Below are 17,257 nucleotides of genomic sequence, written 5' to 3' on the forward strand. Positions count from 1 at the left end.
TGAAACGGACAATGGCAGCCGTCTCATAGGACTGTCTTAAGGAGGTCCCTTTCTCTTGCCTCCAGAGTCCATTCTCCCTTTTTGTCAGGGACAGCCCCTCCTCACCTGCCCTCCTGTGCTCCAGTGGGGCCACCTCGCAGGGTGGTTCCAAATGGGGGGCTCTGGAGCCCAGTTGCTGCCTTTGAACGTGGTTCCACGCTTCCTACCTCTGTGACCTTGAGCAAATCACATCACTTCTCTGTGCTTTTTAAAAAATATATATTTTAAATTTTATTTTGGCTGTCTCGGGTCTTAGTTGGGGCACACAGGATCATTCCTTGGGGTTGCATGGGCTCCAGAGCACAAGGGCTTAGTTGCCCTGCGGCATATGGGATCTTAGTTCCCTGACCAGGGATCAAACCCACATCCCCTGCATTACAAGGCAGATTCTTAACCACTGGACCACCAGGGAATCCCTTCTCTTTTTAATCTTCAGATGGGGATGACAGCATGTACCCTCATGGGGCTGAGGTGAGGGTAAATGACATACTTTATCAGCACTTAGGAACTGTCAGTGGTTTTTATGACACCTGTTTAGGTCCATCACCACACGGCCTGTGTGAAAGCAGGCCCGAAAACGTTCCTGTCCATTCTGCCGCTGTGTCCTCTGTATCAGAACCTAACCCCAAACCTTAGGTGGACCCCAGTACACAAAACAGATTTTTGAAAATGGAATAGCTCTTAAGAGGGGAGGTGGCACCACCCTAACCCGGGGAACCCCCAGGCTTGCAAACCGCAACACTGTAGGGTCTGGGGTGAGCTGACGGACACCTGATCCAGGGCCCGGAGGGCCATCCTTGGGATTTCAGGATTCAGAGACCAATCTTTTGCTAGCTGAACTAAAGTGACACCTGGCATCGCACAAGATTAGGAAAGACTTTGCCAAGGAGTGGCTTTCAAGCTGGGAAGGGCATGACTTCAACAGGTGGAAAGCAGAGGACCAGAAGCAGGCAGGTGTCAAGAGTGGGCGCTACCCTGTTTCAGTGGAGACCAGGATGCAGAGTGAGACTGCAGGGCCCCGAAGGCCATGACAAGTAGAGGCGCCACGGAGCTGGGCAGTGGCCTGGCCCCTGGGGTCAGCCCTGCACTGACCTCCAATCCCACCGCCAAGTTCCTTCCAAAAGGGAATGTGGGAGGGGTTTCACTATCCGCCTGCCTCAGGGAGACAGCTTCGGGGTGGTGGATGAGGCGTGATGAGGAACCTCCATAGCTCAGGCTCCGAGCGGGATACACCCGAGGGACGCTGACTCTAAGCTCCAGACACAGCCATGTCTTCTGCAACCAGACCCCTTGCTGGGGGCAGAGGAACCCAAGTTCACCCAGAAGACGAGCTGAAGGGAGCTCACATCTTCAGTGAACCCAGGGACCACCAAAGGGAGAAAACAAGGGCAAGGCCTGGTCTGGAGTTAAAACTCTTTATTGTCCTGTCCAGGGAGGCTCGCACAAAGGAATCTGTGGAGCAGAGGTGAGGGGGGGCGGCACGGGCCCGTCCACATCTTGGAGAGAAGGGGGAGCCGTGGGAGGCGGGCAGAAACAGCTCCCCTTCAGCCCTCTGCTGGCGCTGGCTGTACCAGCCACCCCTGCAACATCTTGGAGGTCGTCCAGTCACCAGTGTCAAGTCCACACCTGGGGCTGAGGCCAAGCTTTGTGACACTGCTCTGATCTGCAGGGGTCACCCTGGATATATCACTCCTTTCTCCAGCCTGGTTGGGGGAGCCCAGGCCCCAAACTGCAGGGGAAGATAGGCCCAAGGGCTTGCAGGCCCTGGGAGAGTGGGAAGAGAGAGCTGCATGGGCTGGAGGCTGCCCGCAGTGGGGCCCAAAGCACCCCAAGGGCAGCTTCTGACAAACATCTGGGGGGCCGTCAGTCCTGCTGGGCCATTCCAGTGGCCAGTGGAGAAGGCAGGCCCCGGGGCGCCGAGCTCACGGAGATTTCTCAGGGTGCCCTCATCCCGGGACCAGAGCCCTGGCAGGAGAATGGGCTTCAAGCGCAGCTCTGGCCCCAAGGCTGCCCTGGCTGGTGGGTCCAAATGCCCTTCTCCCCCCAGCCAGGCACTGGGCTGAGGCAGAGGGAGCCCAGCTGCAGAGGGAAACTAAGGCTTTTCCGACAGATGAACAAAGGGTGCCTCGAGGATGGGGGTCATGAGCCTGGGATGGAGGGGTCCAGGAGCTTCAGAGCGATCGGTTAGGCACAAAATGCAAATGCCTCTGCCCCAAGCGCACCCTCAGCCTTTTACTCCGTCCCACCTAGCCCAGACCCCGGGTCAAACCCACCAGGCCCATCCCTGCCTTTCAGGGCGAGGACAATCAATCTGGGACGAAAAGGGGGGTGGCGGCTGCCTCCTCAGGAGCTGGGTGGGCCCAGGGCCACGGAGCGGCCATCACCGCAGGTTGAAGACCAAGCTGATGGTCAGGATGATGCCCAGGAGAAGGACAAAAGGCAGCCAGGTCTTCACGAAGGCGCCGACGCTGGTGGAGAGAGAGGACAGCGTGGGCTGCAGGGGCCTGGGGAGTGGGTATGCGGCTCGGAACACCGTCCACCTGCACACCCAGATGGGGCTGCTCTCCCCAGGAAGCTCCCAGACCCACCCTCTCAGCCCTGAACTTGGTCAACTGAGGGACTGGTCCACTATGGAGGCCCACCAGCTCCCATCCCAGGCGGCCGCCGTTCCAGGCGCCTGGCGATGGGACACCTTACTGGGTGGGTACAGGAAGACAGGCCCACCCTCTGGGCCTTCCTGACTCCATCCACAATGGCTCCTGTGTCTGGGAAGGGGTCTCTGGCAAGAGAACCAGGAAGTCGTTAGTCTGTGTGGTGCAGACAGCCTACGAGGTGGGGAGGGGCTAGCGAGAGTCAGCACAGGGCTGTGGCTGGAGTCAGGGTCCCGGGTTCAACCCCGGCTCTGTCCCAGGCTCTGTGTGACCGCAGTTAAGGGCTTCCCAGGGGACCTTTTGGACCAAAAGATTCTTCTGAAAAGAACCTCCTTCAGAAGCTCTGAACCATGAGTGCAGCTGGAGGGAAGCCTGGAGGGGCGGTCAGGCTAGCCCAGGTGCGTGCTGGGGCCCTGTGGGTGGGTCACTCTACCTCTCCAAGCTCCCTCCACCTGTGAATCGTGACTACGGCCTGTGCTACCTCACAGTCATGGCGTCGTGGCTTCAAAGGGCTTCCCAGGCCACCACGGGGGGCCCACTCGCCCAGAACCCTGCCTCTGGCAAGAGAAGCTGGGAGGGGACGAGGGTCTACCTGGTTCCCTTGACCTGAGCACAGGGCTCTGCACACACGCAGCATCCCCGAGGAGTCAGCATCTTTATCTCCGTTTTACCAAAGGGCAGGTGCCACTTAAGAGAGGTCAGGGCCACTCCCCGAGATCTCACCATGAGCAGGGGACAGAGCCGGCCTCGGATGGCACGCCCCTCAGCCAGCTCAGCTAGTTGTTCCAGAACCTCCGCGGCTCCCATCAGCGCCTGCTTGGCCCTGCTGGGCCCCAGAAGCTGCCCTTCTGGGATGCGTGGCCCTGGGGGGATCTGTGGAAGCGCAGCCCCGGGGGCTCACCTGACGTACTTCCCGTAGAGCAGGCAGAAGAAGCAGAGCGTCACCATGTTCCAGTTGGTGCTGTTGCTGTAGCGCATCAGGTTCAGGGCCAAGGCCACGTGCGAGTGGCAGTTGTCACAGCAGAGGTTGTGCTGGAGATGCGGGGAGGGCTGGGTCAGGCCGGGCTGGGGGCGTGAGGGGCAGGGGGCGCCCTCCCACCCTGCTTCCCGCCCCCAGGGGTGGCCCACCTACCATGCGGTGCTTGTACTCCTCAGAGGCGTCATGCACAGCGGTGTCCCACGCGTTGGGCCCACTGGCGTAGACCTGAGCAGGGTCCAGTTTCCAGTACCTGAGAGGGGGGAAGAGGGCGTTCTGGGCACTGGCTCAGCTCCACGAGTGTCCCCTGACACCTGCTCCGTGCGGGGCCCTGAGCGGGCACGGAGGCTACAGGGGTGAGCCAGGTCCAGGGAGAGAGCCACGCAGCTGGCAGCTGAACAGTGTGACATGCCGCGGCTTCGCAGATCCTGCGGAGGACACAGGCTCACTCAGTGGGGGTGTGAGAGGCTTCCTTGGGGGGAGGTGAGTGTGAACACTTGAGTCCAGTGTGAAACAGGAGGCAGCAGCCAGGCACGGAGTGGGGAGTGGACGTTCCAGGCAGAGGGAACAGTCTGAAGGGAGGAAGGGGCACGACACTGTGCGGTGCATACAGGAATGAAGACACTGGGCACTGCTGGAGGGTTCGGAGGGAGGAACAGGGTGAGGGAGGCTGGACGCCGAGGCGGGAGGCAGGGGGCCATGTCTGGGGACCTGAATGTCCTCCTGAGGCGTTTATCCATCTTTCCCCTCATCGCCTCACTCGGGAGGCTAGGGTAAGTAGGAGAACAGCTGGTGGAGCTTAAAACTCAGGACCCTCAAGCTGGGGGTCGGCCCACAGGGTCTCTCAGGAGGGGGCACTGGGAGCTCGAGCGCCCTCTGGCTGCTGTGTGGGGAGTGGCTTGACAGAGCCTACAGACTGGACCGGAGAGAAACCACCACCGTCTGGGGATGTGGTCTGGGGACTTGGGCTGCTCGGTGGTTCCTGCTTGGAAACGGGTGCCCGGAGCCCTTCCGACTCCTGCTGAAGAGTGGGCTAGCAGCAGACACCCAGGCCAGAGGCCCCTGAGGACGCCAGCAGGGCTTGGGAGCCCCGCTCCTGGCTGCCGGTGCTGTGCGGGACACCCACTCCTCCAGGGCTCCACCCTCCTGGACGCTGCCTCGGGCAACAGGGCACCTGATGCTCTCCTGAGCAGACCGATGACTGAAGCGCTGTCTCCAGGCCACAAGAGACAGGCCCCCAGACAGAAAAACTGAGGTCCCCAAACCCCATGCAAACTAGCAATACTCCAGGAGGGCCTAAATTTGCTTTCATTCTCTCCAACCAAAACTTTCCAGCAGAGTTCTAAACAACGCCTCCCTTACACCTTAAATGGTGTGTTTGTTCCCTGAGGGGCAGGAGAAAGGGTCTAGGTTTGGAGGGAGACAGACCTGCGTGCAAGTTCCAGTTCTGCCACCTCCTTTCCATTTCTCACCTTTTCCTTCTTTCCCTCACCTTTCTGACGCAGCTGAGAACACGACCTTGCAGGGCTGAGGCAAGGCCTAGAAGGCCTGTGGGTAAAGAACCCGGCCAGGGAACGGAGCAGGAGATGTGTGGTCCAAGGCCAGACCCTCTGGTGGACTCTGGCTGCGCCCCCCTCAACCCCTCCTCAGGCTGCTGGCTCCTGCTATGCCCCAGAAGGCCTGGCCTGCTGTTCCAGGCAGAGGAACCTGGCTCCAGGGCCAGTCACACGCATGTTCGTCACTTACTTGGCAGGTTTCCCAAAGGCCATGTTGTCTTCCTGTTGGGTGACAAGAGCAGAGGTCAGTGGGGAGCCTGCATCCAGCCAGAAAGACAGGCCTAGTTTGGTGGTGGAAGTGTTGCGACTTAGAAGGAAGTATGTGGGGTGGGCACGAGGCGGGGCGAGGGCCCTGCTCTGGAGCTGGTGGGGTATCTCAAGTGCTTGCAGCAGCTTTCCTGCGTGAAGGCGATGCGGCAGGAGGGCACACAGCCCTGTGCCCAGAGGCCAGACACTCGGGGTACAGGCATGACTGCCCCTCCCTGTGGCTCCCAGGTAATTCTCTCACCCTCTCTGGGCCTGGTTTTCTCCAGGTTCTCTGGGCAGTCTCTGGTCTTTGCCCACAGGGAGGTGGTTTCCTTGATAGTATGAATGAAGACACCCTCTGACCTCCTGACTCGACAGTAGTGGCCCACACGGAGCCTGGCAGTGTGACTGCAGCCGGAGCAGGACGTGGGGTGGGTTGCGGGGGGACATAGAGTTTGGGTCTCAAGAGGCCTCCTTTGAGGGAGATGTTATAGCCGAGTCCTAGACCTGCCGCACAAGATGCGGAGTGCAGGAGTTGCACAGGGATAGAGTCTGGGTTTAGCATCTGCTCACAGAGCTGGTCAGAGATGAATTCTCATCAACGTGTATGACACTGAAAGTAAGGGGTAGGAAAGACCTCTGTGGTGTTAGAGATCATGATAAATATGAATCAGACAGGTTGGTACTGTCACACTCGTTCGTCTAGTTTCTGATGGAGAAGAAGCTGCAACCTTGAAATAGGCAGGATGCTGCCTGCTTATCTGGAGCAAGCTCACTGCCCCTAACTTGGGCCCAGCTCCGGGGAGCAGACCTGAGAACACAGCTGGTTCATTCTAGAAGGCCTGCCCCTTCTTCTCCATGGCCACACCCAGGGAACCATGTCAGCCTCCCATGTGCCCCCACCTTGTGACTCCCACCTTCTGAAGGTCCAGAGATGTAGTTCCAGGATGGTCTGACTCTCCACTCTTGCCTCTAACCCCTACCCATGTCTTGGTACCCCTGGGGTGGGCCAAGGGCTGGGTCAGTTACTTAAGACTCCTTCTGGCCACACTGCCCTCCCGGCCTGTCCTGGAGGCAAGAGAAGGGGAAAAGGGGTCAAAATACTGGTGGGGAGCAGAGGGCCAGGGCCAGGACTGCGGGGCAGCTGCACTCTCTGGATACTGGGGACACAGGAAGGCTGTCTGCTGGCAAGATAGGCCAGCCTTCCACAGGAGCCTCAGAGCCCTCCAGAGCAGGCAGAACGGGGAACTCACCGACACAAAGTAGGGGCCAGCAAAGTCCCGAATGACTCCTGTGGATGTGCAGATGCCCATGTGGCCGATGATGGGGAAAAACCACCTGTGAGAAAGAAGGACATGGAAGGGCAGAGCTCAGGGGAGTCTTTTAGCTGGTCAGACAGAGCTGGGACACTCCATCCGGCTTGAGAGCAGATGAGTATAATACATGTGACGAGTGCCCATGAGGGTGGTGTGAGGGGCGGGGGAGTAGGGAAGAGAGGCCAGTGCAGACAACTAACAGAGTGGGGAATCCGCGTGCCCACAACACAGCTTAACTCAAGGACAGTAACACTGAGTGAGGTGCGGACGCGGAGCAACAGGAATGCTCCTTCACTGCTGCTGGGAGTATAAGCCATTTCTACAGCTTTTGCAAATGGGCACTATACCCTCTACCTCAGCAACTCCACTCCAGAGTATACACCCCACAAAAGCAAACCTTTGGTGCCAGTGTCCACCAAAGCTGTGGACAAGAACATTCATGGCACCTTTATTAAAAAATAGCAGGAAAAAAGAAAAAGAAAATTTTTAGAAGAAGAAAAACACATAGCTAGAAAAAACATCTGTCAATCCTCACTGAACTGCACACTTAAGTGCATGCACCTTATCGTATGTGATTATACCACAGTAAAGTTGATTAAAAACCAGAAATAAGCTAAATGTCCAACAATAAGAAAACGGGTAAGTAGACTGGGGTATAGTCACACAGTGGAATAGCAGGTAACAACGAGAAAGAATAAACTGTTACGCACAACACAGATCTTCACAGACATAAGCAGAGTAAACGAAATCTCACACAAAAATGCATGCATAGTATTCTGTTTAAGTAAAGTTCAAGAAAAGGCAAAACTAATCTATTGTGCTGGAGGGAGAAGATGGGTTATTTCTGCAGAACTGACAGGCACAAGGGAGCTCCCCTGGATACTAAAAATGTCCTTTCTTGACCTGGGTGACGTGAGCGCACACATATGCAGACTTCACTGACCCATACACTTAAGATTTGTACCCTTTATGCTATATCTTATATCTCAATAAAAAGTTATTTTTAGACAAGTAGGGGGGAGCATTTAAACCAATATATATGTGTGTGTGTATGTGTGTTGGGTGGGGGTAGTTCAGAAGCTTCCTCTGAGGAACTGATGAAGAATGTGGTAGAGATCCGGACAAAAGCACAGTGTATCACAGGAATTGAGAGTTCAAACTTTTCCAAGTCACAGGCATTTACAAAAACCCAAATCTCAGTAGGACCCCTATATGCAAAACACATAGGAACTCCAGATCTGTCTTCAGCCTGAGAACCATGGCTCCACAGGAACTAAATGGTAGAGAGACTGATCAGTTTAAGGACTTACAGGGGGCAAAAAAACGGCCTCACAGGGCCAGCAGCCAAGTGTGATTTTAAGGCTGCCTGCTGGAGAGGTGGAGGCAAAGCCTAGAGATGCAGCCCCAGGAAACAATTATGTGGGGCCAGGACGTTACAGAGGAGGTGACCTTTAACCCAGACCTGTGAAAGGACAGGATGTCAAGAGGCAGAAAGCAGAACTCCAAAGGCAGCAAAGCGCTGCCTGTGCCTGGAGAATGGGAGGACAGGAGTTCAGAGGCTCTTCTGGAACACTGGCAAGAGGTGACAGTGATCCCGAGCAGAGTACTGGTGGGGTGGTGAGAAGCAGATGGCTTCACAAGATCTCTCAAAAGAAACTGGGTGGTTTTATGACAACAGAATGGAGCACTTCTGGGCTGCGGCTTGAGGACCTGAAAGGACGGTGGGGACCGAGTGATCTGTTCTAAATTTTTTTGCTGTCACATGGCTTGAGGGATCTTAGTTCCGGGACCAGAGATTGAACCCAGGCCCCCACAGTGAAAAGCCTCAATCCTAACCACTGGACCACCAGGGAATTCCCAAGTGGTCTTTTAAGAACGTAATCCAGATCCCGTCATTCCCTTGCTTTGACATTCATTGAAGGCTTCCTGTTAGGCTTATACTCCAAACTCCTTCCAATAGTCTCGTCTTGCTTATCCTCTGATGCCACCTCACTCTTTTCTCTAGCTACACTGCCCACTTCTGGTTCATCAAACACTCCAAGTCCTCCCACCTCAATGCTTTTTTTGTTTTTTTTTGCTTTGGCTTTCATCCCAAACTGTCTTCTAGAGCTTCGAATAGCTGGTTGCTTCTTATCATTGATGCCTCAGCTCAAGCATCAACTTTGGAGGTTTTCCTTGTTGATGCCTTCTAAAGTAGCCACACACAACCCCAGGTACCCCAGATCCCATTACTCTGCTTTAATTTCTTCATAGTATCTACTACAATCTCAGATTACCTGGTTCACTGATACGGTCACTGTCTTTCCCCGTGCCTGTGTGCTAAGTTGCCTCAGTCATGTCTCACAGTCGTGTCTGCGACGCTATGGACTGTAGCCTGCCAGGCTCCCCTGTCCACGGGATTCTCCAGGCAAGAATATGGAGTGGGTTATCTCCTTCTCCAGGAGATCTTCCAGACCCAGGGATCGAACCCACATCTCTATGTCTTCTGCAATGGGAAGCAGGTTCTTTACCACTAGTGCCACCTGGAAAGCCCCTGTCTTTCCCCACTAGCATGTAAACTCCCAGAGAGCAGGGATTTTCTCTTCAGTATTAGAGTAGCCCACAGGCAGTGCCTGGCACATGACTGAAGCCAAGCAGTCATTGACTATATGCTGAATGAGTGAATGTCCTGCATTTAAGAGTGGAGTCAGGCTCTGAGGTCAGACCTGGGTGGAGTCTGGACTGCGTTTTGGGCAGGCACTCACTCCCATCTCTCAGTGAGAGGTGAACGCTAATGGCAGTGCCTCAGTGTGGCGTAACTGTGAGGATCAAATAGGATATGCTTGCAAAATGCCTGACACGTCCATGCACTTGGTAGTTGCTTGATGCAGTTATCATGAGGTGTACAATGAACAATTGCTATATGACTGGCTGGACTGGTGTATAAGTTGCTGAAGATTCATAGTGGCCACAGCACGGACACTCAGGATTACGGGAAAGGCCTCAGACCTCTCAGACCCTAATCTCGAGATTCCTCTCCCCCTCTTCCCCTCAATTTCTTTCATCTGGTTGGGGCAAAGGTATGGCTTTGACCAGTACTCCACATACGATGGCTGCGCTGGAGGTCAGAATAAAGACTAGAGACAGTGACAGCGCCTGCGCCTGGGGAAGCCCCAGAGAAGAAACTCTCAAAGTGTTTGTCAGTCTGGAACCTCCATGAAGGCAAGCTCCAAAGCTGCTTTGTGGACTACCGTATATTCAGACCTAGTATGTAAAAGGGCCTCAAGATCTGCTTATTGAATGAATGAGTTACTGACCCTGGACCTCTACCTAGTAAGGTGGAGTATTTCAATGGAAAAAGCCCTATGCTGGCTTCAAAGCCTTTGTTTCCTCATCTAGAAAATGGGGGTGATAGTATTTGTTTCCTTAGGTTGATGTGAGGACTGAATGAGACAGTGAATATAAATGTTTAGAACAGAGCCCAGAACAGAGTAAGTATCTACTCTTTGCTGTTTTGTGTAGTAGCCATAGCTGTTATCAGGCTTTCCATGCAGAAGCATCAACAGTTCTGAGGGGACAGACAGATCTCTGGATTCAGTTGCCTCCTCTCTGATCCTGCCTCTCCAAAATCAATGACAGTCCCTTGTGCCTTATCCATTTCTAGCTCTGCACCTGAGGTCAGCAATCACCATAAGGCACACACTGGTCCACCTCTCTCTCTTCTGCTGGAGAGCGAGTCCTGTGATGGGAACATGAGCCCTCTGACAGGGGCACTAGATTCATCTTATGAACACCTGTACACAGATCTGCATAGAAACGGAGTGTGCGCTGCTTCTGGCCCCGATGACTGGGGACTGTGGTGCTTCCACTCAACGTTGCTACCAGATGTCTGAAGAGCAGAGGACTCTGCAAAAGTTTTTTTGAGAACAGGGGAAAACCAAAGAGATCTTGGGATAACAACACAATTTTTAGCAAAACCATTACATTCCCTCCCACTTATTCTCACATTAACATTTTGCTTTCTTCATAGCACTAATCACTATCAGTTCTTTTATAGTTCACCTGTTTACTGCCTATCTCCTTCCACCATGATTTAACTCTGTGAGAGCCAGGATCATACCTGCTTTACTCACCACTGTATATTCTTATCACCTAGAACTATTCTAGGCACACAGGACTCACTGAGCAGGTGTGTTAAAAGGAATATTGAGTTAATCAATGAAAATACTTTCTTAAATATTTTTATTTTTAAAGGACTCAGACTTGGACATTCTTAAACAAATGCAAAAGCATTTGAAACAGAAACAATGGAAGTATTTTAACATGATGCAAGACTTAAGAAAAAGAGCTCATTTCAGAATCAGAAACATATAAGGACAAAAATGATCCGTTCTCCATACCACCTGGCTGCTTCTGATACAGGGAACAAATAAGTCTATTCCATCAGGTGAGAGGGAACAGGATGTGGTCAAGAAAGCAAGTCAGAAAACAGTGTTGGGCATGGCTTTGCTTACTATTGTGTGAACCTGATCAAGACATTTAATGGTAGAGATCCATCATCTGAGACTATAATTCCTACCTCAGAAAGTGGCTGTGAAATTCAGAGAAAATGAGTGTAAGAGAGCTTAGCCAAGTGTCCAGCACGGTGGGTAATGGTTATCATCAGTTGTCAGGGCTGAAGCACCAGGGCAAACCAGCTTCCTACCTCCCTAACCCCGCGGCTCCTTGGTACCAGGCGCCAGCACTTTCTGGAGCACTTGCTTTCTTTTCTGACAAAGGCTGATCTGATGCTATAGAAATAACTTTGGTCTGGTGGGCAGACTGCCTGGGACCTAAACGCGCTTTGCAACAGAGATGGTGTGGTCATATTTCTGGGGGCCTTCCAATGACGACATCCCAGGAGTCAGTGTGGTCCCAACCAAACTTCCATTCTGGGCCTCCGGACCCAGCAGGATGTCTTGCGTACAGGAAGTGACCAGTAATCGTCTGTTTAATGAATGAATAAGCCAGTGAATGAATGAAGATGTCTCTCTCACACTAAGTCAAGGGGCCCCTTTTCTGTACGCCCACAGGTCCTGAGCTTCCCAGCCTCTGAACCTCTCCACGGTCAACAACTGTCTCTCATATCAAACCAGGTGTAACGAGAGCGAGGAGCCCGTCCCACCCGTCAGCACCACTGGCAACACGCGGGTGGCGGGGTACTGATGAACCCCGGCCCCTCGGGAAGGCTTTGCTGCGCTCTGGGCCCGGAGGCTGGCCCGGGGCCGCCGGAGGACAACGCGCCGGCCCATCTCTCTCTGTCCTGGCCGAATGCCAGAGAAGACTCACGTGAGCACCGGGATGGGCGTCCACACCACGCAGTAGGGAAAGCGGCTCCGCTCCACGTCCATGGCGCCGCTGCCAGCACCGCTAAGTTGCTTCTTGTCCGTCTCGGCCGCCGTCGGCGCCTCCACTTCCGCCATCCCGAGCGGGGGAGGCAGCGGCGGCGGCAACAGGAGCGGCGAACTCCCTTCCGCTTCCGCCATGCTGCGTGCGCCCTACCCGCCCAGCCCCTGCTCCAGTGCCGCTCGCTGGGTGGCGTCACTTCCCGGAGATGGGGTCCGCCCGGCTTGGGTTTCCCCCCGGGAATAGGAGCCGCGTCCCTCTGGGCCCGGCGCCCAACAGCGCCGCGCCGTTGCGCCTGCGGCGAGGCGCTGCCTGAGGGCATTCCCGCAGTCTAGTGCGTGAGCTTCACTAAGCACTCAGTAATTCAGTACGCTGAGGGTTTCTGAGAGGTGTGGTGCAGTCTCTACTTATTGAGCGCTCCTTAGGTGCCCCGCGCCTGACATACATTGTTTTTAATCCCCACAAACTGGTTAGACATGCGAAAATTGTTGCCATGCCGTCCTCCAGAGGCTCTTCCCGACCAGGGGATCGAACCCACGTCTCATGTCTCCTGCATTGGCAGTCGGGTTCTTTACCTCTAGCGCCACCTGGGAAGCCCCTAGACATGCGAACATAAGTTCAGTCAGTTTAGTCCCTCAGTCCTGTCCGATTCTTTGCGACCCCATGGACTGCAGCAAGCCAGGCCTCCCTGTTCATCATCAACTCCTGGAGTTTATTCAAACTCATGTCCATCGAGTTGGTGATGCCATCCAACCATCTCATCCTCTGTGGTCCCCTTCTACTGCCTTCAATCTTTCCCAGCATCAGGGTCTTTTCCAATGAGTCAGCTCTTCGCATCAGGTGGCCAAAGTATTGGAGTTTCAGCTTCAGCATCAGTCCTTCCAATGAATATTCAGGACTGATTTCCTTTAGGATGGACTGGTTGGATCTCCTTGCTGTCTAAGGGACTTTCAAGAGTCTTCTCCAACACCACAGTTCAAAAGCATCAATTCTTCTGCGCTCAGCTTTCTTTATAGTCCAACTCTCACATCCATACATGACCACTGGAAAACCCATAGCCTTGACTAGACGGACCTTTGTTGGCAAAGTAATGTCTCTGCTTTTTAATATGCTGTCTGTTGGCCATAACTTTTCTTCCAAGGAGCAAGTCTTTTAATTTCATGGCTGCAGTCACCATCTGCGGTGATTTTGGAGCCCCCCAAAATAAAGTTTGTCACTGTTTCCATTTCCTGCACGTTACCAGTGAGAAACTGAGGCTTAAGAGGTGAGGTAAGTGGCCAGGACTCAACTCCAAGTCTGTTTCCCTCTCTTTTTCATTCGGTGGTCTTTCACGAGGTAGTGGTAGCATAAAGGAAGGATAAGCTAAAATAATGTGTGGCATATGTGTAGAAAGTAGGGAAAACTTGCCTGGAGATATTTGAACCAAGTCCTGATGTTTGCCAGGTGGCTCCAGGATGGGTGTGTGCAGTGGTGCAAAGAAAGGAAGGCCTTGCAGAGCAATGAGCAGGAGTGTGAATATCACCTTGGCTGGAGTAAATCACAAGCCTTAGATGTGATCCCATCCCTTCATTGTACAATTGGCAAAACTGAGACTCAGGGAAGTTAAGTAATTGTCTGAGATCACACAGTATCCTATGAAGAAGCCAGGCTCAAATCCTGAATTATTTGGGCGTTTTAAACAGATGCCAAGATAGACAAAGGAAATGGAATCTGCTGGAGTGGGAAGGGGAAATGGCAGGACAAAGAAGGAAGGCAGCAGCTCAAAATTAAGCTGGTGAGAGGTATGGCTACATCCACTCAGAATGGTGGGAGCTGTGCATTTTGGGGAAGATTTTTTTCCCTTGAATTACCCTCCTTCAATGCTGGTCTATTTTTAGCACCTAATATTTTAATGCATTTGTGGGGTGTACATCTACCTCTGTTCTGGAACTCTAAGGTCCTTAATTTCAGTAGCTCGCACTGTTCCTGGTGCAGAGCAGATGCCCACTAGACAGTTCCTGATTTACAGAGTGACTAAATGGATGTTTTTATAAAGGCCTCACAGATATCACAGCTGAAAATGATTCTCACCCACTCAAAATTCTTTTGAGTATGTTTGTGCCTCTCCTGTGGCCCATGTGTGTGATCTGTGAAGGGCAACAGCCAGCACCTGGCGCAGATATAGAAGAGGTGTACAGTATATGTTTGTGGAATGAGGGAATTGCGTCTTGATTCATTGACTATACCTGTCTCATCTCTTCTGGAGGAAGGTCTCCAAGGAAAATCTATACCTTAGACATGCCTCTTCTATCACTGTCAACCCGTAATTCTAGCAAAGGGCCAGTGGGTGCTCTTTAAACATTTATTGTGTATATGGATGAATAACCAACCAAAGTCAGCCTTTCTCAGAGTCTGCCACAAATCTGAAAGTACCAACACAAGCACCACATTTACTCTACGGCCTTCAGTGGCTTCCCATTGCACTTTAGATAAAACACAAATGCGCCGTGGCTTACAAGGCCCTGCATCATGCCCTTCCGCTTACTTGTTCACTGTCCTACAGCCTGTTTCAGTTCCGCTCACGGGCCATGCTGTTTCATACCCCACGGATTTGGCACATACTGTTTTCTTTCACCTGAAATGCCCCTACTGCCTCCAAAACTGGCTAACTTCCATTCATCCTTCAAGTCACAGATTAAAGTCGCTTTCTCAGAGAGCTCTTCCCTGGCCTCCCAATCTGAATGAGAAAGCTCCTGGAATGCCTTGTTCTTTTCCTTCGCAGCAGGTTTGTGGCTATGTCTTGTTGGACTCCCCCACTAGGCTGGAAACTCCTTGAAGGAAGACACTGTATTTGTCTTATTCACTTTTGTAAAACCAATGCCTATTAGTGTCTGTTGCTGCTGCTGCTAAGTCACTTCATTCGTGTCCGACTCTGTGCGACCCCACAGACGGCAGGCCACCAGACTCCCACATCCCTGGGATTCTCCAGGCAAGAACACTGGAGTGGGTTGCCATTTCCTCCTCCAATGCATGAAAGTGAAAAGTGAAAGTGAAGTCGGTCAGTCGTGTCCGACCCTCAGCAACCCCATGGACTGCAGCCGATCAGGCTCCTCCGTCCATGGCACAGAGCATTTCCTTAATCAGTATTTGCTAAACTGAATGAATGACAAATACTTATAAGCTTAGTATGACAGCTACAGTCAGTCTGAGGGCAGGAACCTAGCCTGTTAGCTGTTACCTGGCAGTGCCCCAAGAGTTTTAAGGGCCCCATGGATGTTGGTAGGCACAGTGCTCAGCAGGGTCTGACTAGAGAGCCCCAGCCCCTTTCCCCATGGTCTGCATCCTCCTACCCTTGGTCTAAGCAGCTGCAGAAGCAGGAGCATGAGAAGAGGCAGGTAACTGAAGGGGTCCATGTGCTGTGCTAAGTTGCTTCTGTCATGACTGACTCTTTGCGACCCTATGGACCATAGCCTGCCAGGCTCCTCTGTCCATGCGATTCTCCAGGCAAGAATACTGGAGTGGGTTGCCATGCCCGGGGTCAGGAAAATCCCCTGGGGGAAGGCATGGCAACCCACTTCAGTATTCTTGCCTGGAGAATTGCACGGACAGAGGAGCCTGGCAGGCTATGGTCCATAGGGTCTCAAAGAGTCACTATTCTTGCCTGGAGAATTCCAGGTACCTGGAGGGAGAAGCCAGCTCCTTCTCTGACTCCTCTGGAGCCTCTGTCCTAGGCTTGTTCCCCATCACAGCCTGTTCACAGGGCCGCCTTCCACTTGTACATGTCACCTTGGTTCTCTTACCCAATGTGAAAGCCTCTGCGGCCCGTGTCCTTGCCTCCTCTGCTGCTGCCACCCCTATCACGCACAGACAGATGGGGTATCTCCACCAAGGCCTAACACTCCCTTCCAGGCTCAGAGGATCACAGCAGTGTCCTGGAAGAAGCTCCTCTAACAGACAGCTCAGGAAAGGATTGATAGAGCTCATAGCTACCCCTCCCCCAACACACACCCCGACCTAAAATAGGAATGACCATCTGGACCCACTTATAGGACTGGCTGGGGGAGGGAAGGATGGCAGAGCTGGAAGTGTCAAGCCAGGAAAGCTTTGAGGGTAAGACACTGCTTGTTTGAAGGGTGAACTCAGGGCATGTCCTCTCTTGGTGTGGGTCAGGACACCCCCTCAATTGGCCCCAGGTAGAAGTCCCCAGAGCTCACATCCTTCCTTCCTTCCCCAGGCCATCTCACTCCTCATTCTGGCATTCAAGGCCCTCATGGTCTGGCCCAACCCTTAACCTTCTTTTTCGACCCTCATCTCTCTCTCTGTCTCCCTTGGGACTTGCTTGGAGTTAACCTCACTGCACTGTTTGCCCTTCAGAGAATGAGCCCTGCACTTCATACCTCGTGTCTTTGCTCGAACTGTTCCTTCAGCAGAGTGCCCTTCCCCTGCTCTCCTACACCACTTTCAAGGTTTCCAGCAAATCCTCCCTCTTTGCTCCCAGAGCACGGAGGCTGTTTCTGCCTATTGAATATTCATGTATACTTGCATTAGCATTAGCTGTTTACATGTCTGTCTACCTCAGGAGACTGTGAACTCCTTGAGAAGGGGACTGACTAGATCCATTGGACCTTGGAGTCAGAACGGCAGATAGGAAGCGCTTAGGGACTGTCCCCGGAGCTGTTTGTTGACCATAGATTGGTCTCCTTCAGGGCTCTGGCAGAAGAATCACCTCAATCAATAAGCCAGGGAAGCAGAGCTGAGCCTGGGGCAATCTCAGCGCAGGTTGGTGGAGCTGCTAGGGGTGACATTGTGTGTGTGTCCCCTCTCTTCTGCAGCCTTTCTGCTTATGCTCCTTTGGATTCCCTCCATTAAGCCCTAAACGGTCTTCCTGGATGGCTCCAAACCTTTCCATGGTGGGGAAGGGACCACCAGGGCAGATACAATGAAACAAACCATTTGAGAATACACCCTCTGACTGTTAAGACATTAGAGATTACAAAACGACTTCCTTCTCCATTCCATTTTATAGACGGGTGAACTTCCCCAAGAATATAGAAAGCACAGCCAGGCCCAGAATCTGCTGGGTTCTGCTGCCAGGTGGGCGATAAAGCATGATGGTTGAACATGTGAACG

At 53.1% G+C, this 17,257-nt stretch overlaps 1 protein-coding gene across 2 annotated transcripts; it reads right to left on the bottom strand.

Moving 5' to 3' along the window:
- Positions 1-1,438: 1,438 nt before the first annotated feature.
- On the bottom strand, positions 1,439-12,371 carry TMEM222 (transmembrane protein 222). 2 transcript variants are annotated; one of them, XM_055574005.1, is made up of 6 exons: positions 12,092-12,371; positions 6,722-6,806; positions 5,413-5,444; positions 3,823-3,919; positions 3,601-3,722; positions 1,439-2,507 (listed from the first exon to the last, which is right to left on the bottom strand). In XM_055574005.1, the coding sequence occupies exons 1-6, from the start codon at positions 12,286-12,288 to the stop codon at positions 2,420-2,422; spliced, it is 621 nt and encodes a 206-aa protein (XP_055429980.1). In that variant the 5' UTR covers positions 12,289-12,371; the 3' UTR covers positions 1,439-2,419. The 2 variants fall into 2 exon arrangements, with proteins under 2 accessions (XP_055429980.1, XP_055429979.1); XM_055574004.1 differs by having other exon boundaries at positions 3,592-3,722; positions 12,092-12,359.
- Between the last annotated feature and the right edge of the window lie 4,886 nt (positions 12,372-17,257).

Source organism: Bubalus kerabau, chromosome 3 (assembly GCF_029407905.1).
Source record: "Bubalus kerabau isolate K-KA32 ecotype Philippines breed swamp buffalo chromosome 3, PCC_UOA_SB_1v2, whole genome shotgun sequence".
NCBI lineage: Eukaryota > Metazoa > Chordata > Mammalia > Artiodactyla > Bovidae > Bubalus > Bubalus kerabau.

Bases quoted from the DNA above. Each gene is read 5' to 3' on its own strand.
- TMEM222 (XM_055574004.1), bottom strand. From the start codon at position 12,288: ATGGCGGAAGCGGAAGGGAGTTCGCCGCTCCTGTTGCCGCCGCCGCTG. The intron at 6,807-12,091 runs GTGAGTCTTCTC...TCTTTCTCACAG, and splicing joins ACGCCCATCCCGGTGCTCAC to GTGGTTTTTCCCCATCATCG. The intron at 2,508-3,591 runs GTGAGCCCCCGG...TCTCTCCACCAG, and splicing joins CTCTACGGGAAGTACGTCAG to CGTCGGCGCCTTCGTGAAGA.